This window comes from Cyanidioschyzon merolae, chromosome 6 (assembly GCF_000091205.1).
Source record: "Cyanidioschyzon merolae strain 10D DNA, chromosome 6, complete genome".
Taxonomy (NCBI): domain Eukaryota; phylum Rhodophyta; class Bangiophyceae; order Cyanidiales; family Cyanidiaceae; genus Cyanidioschyzon; species Cyanidioschyzon merolae.
Window position 1 is genome coordinate 86313 of NC_010132.1, and position 7344 is coordinate 93656.

The 7344-nt window shown below is 54.0% G+C and overlaps 1 protein-coding gene across 1 annotated transcript, besides 2 other annotated features; it reads right to left on the minus strand.

Moving 5' to 3' along the window:
* Nucleotides 1–362: 362 nt before the first annotated feature.
* Nucleotides 363–3290, minus strand: CYME_CMF035C (hypothetical protein, conserved; the record flags this gene model as incomplete). The annotated part of the gene is made up of 1 exon (XM_005535651.1): nucleotides 363–3290. One exon carries the CDS (start codon nucleotides 3288–3290, stop codon nucleotides 363–365), a length of 2928 nt encoding a protein of 975 aa, XP_005535708.1.
* A 141-nt stretch (nucleotides 3291–3431) lies between these two features.
* Nucleotides 3432–6768: a sequence feature (repetitive element).
* Nucleotides 6769–7344: part of a sequence feature (retroelement, dead) that runs on past the window's edge.

The following is a 7344-nucleotide window of genomic DNA, read 5'->3' on the forward strand; positions in this document are numbered from 1 at the left end:
GTGCATCCATGGACCGCGTAACGCGTGCAGGCCGCTCCTGAGACGACTCACAGTTCGTACAAGCGCACTCCTGACGCCATCGGAGGTACTCAAGGAGACGACCTCGTCACAAGTTAAACTTATAGGACCCGAAAATCTGCGTCAGGGTGTATGACGCTCCGCTGGAACCCGAAGAAGCGTTCTTAAGGAACGCGCAACGCAAGCCACTCCCGGAAGTCATGCGAGCACTTGACAGACCCAGACTAGGCGGCACGTCGCGCCACCAGCGGTATCGCAACATGAATGCCCAAGCAGCGTGCGTCAACTTATCCCTGAACAACCAGCCAAAAACGACATTCGGTTGCCTCGGCTTGCAAACATCTTTACGCCGACCCGGACTTGTCCTCGAGGTCGCCTTGGAGCTCAACCATCACCTGAGACTTGCTGCGGCTTTTTCCTCGCTGTGCTTCCCACTCCTCTTGTCGACGACAGAATTCAAGCTGTTGCTCGCGAGCAAGTTTTTCCAGCTCCTCGATCTCGCGCTGTTCGACTTCGCGACGTTGCCGTACGGCGTCGGCCTGACGAGCGGCAGCAGCCTCCCGCTGCTGCTGGCGTTGCTGCAGCTCTTCGTGACGGCGCCGGGTGCGCTCCTGCGCTTCAGCCAGCAGCCTACGTGCATATGCCAAGCGATGTAGGCACCAGCTGCTATTGGCGTGCGCAGCCTCCGCGGTAACCACTTTGTTTGTCGGACCAGCAAGCGATGGTTGCCATTGTCGAACGACATCGGTAGACACGGAACGTTGCATCTGACGGAGGCTCATTTCCATGGCTCGGAAACAACCGCCAGCGCATTCCAGGAGAACCGTAGCTACCTCCGGGTCCGTACCGTGATCAGGACGGCTGAGTCGAATGGAAGACTCTTGAGCAAGGGTCAATGACAAGTCGAACCATACCGACAAAGCGGAAGGTTGCAGGTGCAGAGCGCGCTGCAGGGTCTCCATGCAAGCCGCATACTGGCCAAGGCCGTAGTGTGCAGCTGCGAGTGCCATCAAGGCCCCAGCATCGTACGGGGCGCTTTGAAGACGATCATCAAGAAGACGTATGGCGTTTCGGAGCGAGGCCACGACAGCGGAACCACGCGACAAGTGCACAGCTATGAGATTCGCCCGAGCACATTCCATGATTTTGGGTTCCGCCGAAGCAACTGCACCTAACTGGGCCACCGCACAGAGGGCCTCCTCGGCTTCACTCAAGAGATTCATTTCACGGAAGTAGACTCCGAGAAGTTGCATCGCAGCGACATTATCATGCGCGCGCTCTAGAACACCCAATAGCAGGTTTCCCGCAGCTACGAGAAACTTGTGACGGCGGCTCTGATGATGGCGAGCAGTCGCTCGTGCCAAGGTTACATAATACGCAGCAGTGACGAGATCGCAGTAATTTCGAGCTTGGTATCGCGTTTCCAAGTCCTTGCGTAGTTTCTTTCGACGGATAAAGTACTCGAACCATGCTTGTGCCTCGTCAACACGGCCACGAGACTGTGCCAAAAAAGCCAAAGCCGTCACAGCTCGCGGATTCGGGAGCACTTGACGATACAGGTCCTCGGCAGTGTTCAAGTTCCGGTGAAGGTGCTCGGCTAAGACGCCTAGACGCAGCGTGGCATCCTCGTACTCAGGAAATTGTTCATGGATCGTGCGGTAGATGCTCTCGGAGCGCGTTAGATCGCCCAGTGACTCAAGCAGCCGCCCGAGGTTGTAGCTCAGGGTCAGGTGCCACGGACGCTTGCGGATGAACGCCACCTCAGGGAGCCAGGTTCGCAACGACAGCCCCTGATCGCCGGTAACCAACTGAAGCGCCCGCTCCAAAGCAATATATGCCTCGTTATACTGACCGAGGCGTACTCTCAAGGCAGCAATGTTGTTCCAGACAATCGGATCATCCCAGTGTTTCCCCAAGCGCGAGTAAAGCTGCAGCGCGAATGCCGGATCCAGTCGATCCATCAGTTCCGCGTACACAGCGAGCGCCTCTGCCGGTAGCTGCTCCAAATCCGTGCCCTGCAGTAACTCGAGTGCATGCTGCTGCGCCTGCTCGAGTGCCTTGCGTGACGCCTGCTCATCCGCTGCTTTCTCCTGGAGAATAACAGCAGAAAGCGCCCGGAGATAGGCATCCAGCCGAGCGGGGAGCGCACGCGACCCCTGTTGGCGAACCCGCTCTATTTGATCCATTGCTTGATCGAGCGCGTTTCTCCGCAACAGCGAATACGCAAGTGCCAAGCGGGCAACTGCCATCTCAGTCCAATGCTGGATACTGGTACCGTAGTGCGTTTCAGCCTCAATCCAGTCGCCGCGTCGTTCTCGCCAGCGACCGAGCAGGTATTCGGTACGTGCTGCGGCCCTGTGTGTGGCGGCTTTCCAGGTGTCCGGTTCAACTGCTCCCAGGAATCGAAACGCACGCTCTCGATGCTCGTGTACGATCGCATTACGGATTCGAAGCTCTTGGGGATAGAGCACGAACGCCTCGCGAAGCAGCTCCTCAGCGACAGCACGTGCAGCTGCGGTATCCTTTGCCTCCGACGATGGACCGTGCGTCGGGGCCTCGAGAGCTCGCAAGCACACCCAGAGGCCCAGTAACGTATCTGGATGTGGATATGCGTCGTCTGCATCCGAATAGTGCATAACGCTCCGATCGATCCGCTCGCACTCCATCGAAAGACGCCAGCTGAGCACGCGTGTAGCGTCGAGCAACTTGCCGGCGGCAGCGAGCGCGTATGCGTATGAACACCACCATTCCGCTGGTGATGCCTCACCGTACATCCAGAGCGCATCCGCATACCAGGCTGCAGCCTGCTGGGCTAGGTGCGGCTCGATGACGCTCCGTTCGAGGAGCACCCGCCCGAGGCCAACTCGAGTCAAGAGCAGAACAACAGGGCTTGTCTGCGGTTGGACTGCACGAGCGCTCGCTTCGAAGAGTTTCTGTGCCCCCAGGGTGTCCTCCTGAGCGAGGTGAACGAAGCCTTGCCAGACTGGTGCTAACTGCGCAGCTGCACGGTCGGTTTGAGCGAGTAACGAGGGCTCGAGCTCGACCTGCTCGGCTGCCAGCGTCACACCGAGTGCAGCCTCCAGCACTGCCGCAGCTTGAGGCCATGTTGAGCGTGCGGACTGCACAAGACGCACGGCTTCGTCCCACTGACGCTCTGCACAGGTGTTCAGGAACCTGGAACGCCACTGGCTCCAGTTCGTCAACTGCTGTTCGGGCACGGCGACCTCGACGGTGCTGCTGCGTGCCTCGACGCCCGCACGAGGTGCGTTCATTAAAGCCAAAGACTAGACAAGACTTAAAGAACCTCCTGCAAAGAGCGGAATCACAGACTCGAGAACCGGAACAGAGTACCAAACAGCTGTGAAGGAACAACCCAGGAGTGTCCACGGAAACGCCTTTATAAGGACGTGGAGCACACACCACCACCGCCGTTCTAAGTCGAACGACGTCGGGCGTGTACAGTAGTGGCGAGAAACCCGCCTTGGACAAGAAATCTTCCACTGCGGTGTAGACGCCTTCCAGCCCTTTGAGAACGGCCACCCACTACTGCTTCCAAATTTCTATCATATAGTTAAACATGAAGAGGTGTCCAATGAAGTTCTCTCTTGTCGACTCTGGAGGTCTTTTCTCCAGCACCGCACATCTCCTTATATTGATTGCGGCATTAAAGTCTCGGTTCACAAACTCCATACGTTTCTTGCAATTGATTGTACTTCCTAATGCAAGTAGCCCTCGAACTTTCGCCCTCCTTTCCATTTGCTCGTCTGTCAGCGGTCCGTACTTTGCGATTTCCTCAGGGCTCCGTTGGCACTTTTCCATCTCGACCCTATGAAGTATACAGTCCAGTCCATGGTGTATATACGATGTTCGAAACTCATCTACAGGTATTGTAACAAAACGCCTTGCCCACTCCTTGTACGTTCTTGTCGTTGGAGCTGGCGTAGTCCATTTTTTGGGTCTTCTAGCGCCCTGCTCCGTACGCTTCTACTAGCCTCTGATTTTCATCCTCCTTCAGGGCACTCAACTGATTGAAAAAATTCGCGAACGCCCGCTGCTTCCCACAATACAAATTCATTCGCAAACGAGCCCACGGGGGTTGGTATACTTCTCCCACAGCGCATCCCAATGCGCCATGCGAACTTTCATGAACTCCCGAAAAGCTTCAAAGTCCGCCCCTCGGCTCGTCACCTCGCTCAAAGCTTCCAGGTGATCCTTCGTTCCTGAATTCCATGTAACGATTTTCTTCCTCGCATTCATGGTGCCCGATTCCCGATTGTATCTCGCTCTCGAGAACCTCAAAAGACGCATGTCTTTCTGACGTAAGTTACCATCAGTCCCATCTTCCGCACACTTTGGTACAGAGATGGTTATGATATTTGTATTCCCAGGGTCCGCGGCAACGACAAAGTCGTTATCTTCCACTTTCTGGGTCGCAGGATCCGCCTCCTTCTTTTCTTCATCCTTCGCCGCGTCAAAGACAAAGTCGTTATCCTGCACTTTCTGGGTCGCAGGACCAGCCTCCTCCTCATCTTCATTCTTCGCCGCGTCAAACATAAAGTCGTTATCCTCCACCTCCTGCGTCGCAGGACCAGCCTCCTCTTTGTTTTCTTCATGCATCGCCGTGCCAACGACAAGGTCGTTATCTCGCACCTCCTGCGTCGCAGGACCCGCCTTCTTCTCATCTTCATGGTTCGCCGAAGGCGGAACTGGCCGATCTTTCTTCAACCGCCGATAGTGTATACATAAGGCCACTCCATCGGTTTCGATCACCCCCGTGAATACCTTTTGTTTGCTCACGTTGAGACGTTTGAAATCGAAGATACTCCTCCAGTACGTCTCCCGTTTTTCACCGGAGAATTACTCCCTGCTGACATCGAACTCGGGACTGATCTCCCTCATGATGCCATGAAGGACTGCGGAGTCGGTAGTCACAAAATGTGACTTGATCTTGCACACTGGAACCACGTCGAAGCGCTTACCCATTCGGAAAGCCTTCCGTCTCTCCTACTCTTCATTTGTCTCTTCACTCAGCTTCATCTCTGCCTTGCGTTCGAACTCTCGCTCCAAAAACACAAAATAGCGCACGATGAGGCGATAGTATCTTTCCTTACCTTTTTTTCAACACTGATATCTTTTCTGTTGGATTCGCCAGCCCCAGTACCGCACGGTGCTCTTGTATAACCGCGCGGATGACGGAGTCCTCATTTGTGCTCCTGCGTGACGTCTTCTTGTCGACGAATTCGACCTCACCTTCATGCTTGCGATCTTTCGTGATGCCATTGATAATCGCAAATTTTCCATTGCGAGACAGACCCGGGTAGAGTGCAAACACGGCGCGTATCATGAAACGTTCGAGGTTCGTTGTCAAACGGTTCTTCAGGTTCGTAATGTACTTCATTGCCCCGTATGTGTAAATATCCTGGTCACCCTTGTATCGAGTACCATTGAAGCTGTAAAAGGGATGTTTTCCGTGGAGGGCATGCACCCGCTCATTTTCCATCCGCGCTTCCTTTGTACCAAGCATCAGCTGACGAATAAACTTCTTATCGAAAAACTCGTCTGGAATCTCGACCGTTTCCATGTGCGTCACGTCGCGATACATCTCTCTCACCAAATGCATCAGTCCTGACGACGCCTTGACGATACTCTTGGAGTATGACGCAACACGTTTTTCGATAGCGTCTCGCAACTTTTCCCTGTAGGGATCCTTGATATGTCCAAGAAGAAAGGTTTTCACCACCATCTCGTTGTACAGCCGTCTTTCTTGCCGCCTTCGACGTAGGGCCTCTCCCTTTAGGTCCTTCTTCGCTTCCTTGTCTTCTGGACTCGGCACAGTTTTCGTTTTTTTCTGGTAGTCGGCGACCCTCGGCCTCCAGGATCGTCGACTTGCTTTTTCATAACTTTCCTTTTTTAGTTTTTTTTTGAAAAAGAAAGCTCCTGGAACGCTTCTGTTATATACTGCGAAAAAACAATTGAATACACATGTTTGAGGTTTGAGACTCAAATGAACTGAAAACTATACTTGGCTATGAAGTTAACGAAAATACAACTTTTACATTAGAGCTACATGCTAGATATCAAGATCACGTTTTCCTTCGACGGCGGCATTTTTTTCATAAACAAAACGTTTCCTTTGGCCAGCGTTCTCCGACTATGCGCGTTTCTCTTTTCTTACTTTTTTGTGTTTTCCAATGTGCGGTGAAGTATCCATCAAACAGCCTACTTCCAAGTTCCATTACCTATACTTCTTCTAGGATATTCTGGTCGTTTCATACGTCCTATCGGGTGTGCCTCGTACCTGCCTTTCTGTATTCGCCTTTGCACCTTAAATGCTGGAGCAGATACCTCATAGAGACAGAACGGCGTTGCCGTACCACAGAGGGCGTCGGCTCAAGGCGTGGTTCACCCGACGTAGAATCGGGTGTCGTTGTCTGTTTGTGCTCGGACAGTCTGCGGATGCAGGCCTGTCTTCGCTGTACGACACGCTGGAGACACTTGGCTGTTAGGATAAATCGAGGGAGTCGCCTCCCTCCTTTGTGATCATGCATGGAATGCGTTGTCGTCGGTTGGCAATGCGGATTTGTGCTTGACACCCACCACAGTGGGTAGGCGCAGAAAGCGCACTGGCCCCGTGTTCGCATCCGATCCGCTGGACCTTCCGCCCAGAAGGTAGCATGTGAGTTTGTTCGCCATTAATGAGCGCTGAGGCTCCGTTAGCGGACCATCAGTTGCCAGTGCTGCACTCAAAGTGAGTGTCCGGCCTTCGCCTATCACGGCGATGTCCAGCTGCTGCTGTCCTTCAAGGAGCTCGCTGCGCTCCTGTTTCCAGTGCGGGCACTATAAGCCTAAATATGTCAGCGTCTCGGGGGTCTGGTCTCCAGAGCAGGGACAGTGTGATTCCCAGTGCGATTCCGGTGTTTCCGTACGGCTTAGAGACGGTGCTAGTCAGAAACCACCAACGCGGATTTCGGCGATCCACTGGGTACCTCGAGCAAGTCCCGGGAATTCCAGCACCCACTACCAGTACTTGCATGTGTATGCTAGGGTGTAGTTCCGGATAGGGTCAAGCCGGCGTTACTTGCGCGACTGGTTCCATGTCTACATTCCCGTACTGTTGTTTGGACCGTTCGCTTCAGGCGACGGGAGAATTCTATATTTCTGGGGAACGATTGGGTAGCGTGTTTTCGCGTAAGAGGCGCTTCAGCCAAATCTGCGCTGATTTCATCCAAGTGTTCTAGCGGTGCGTTGGGGTCTGCATGAAAATCCGACTGAACCAGGTGTACATGGTGGGCCCTTTGGCCCACACACGTGCCTGGCAGCCTGCTG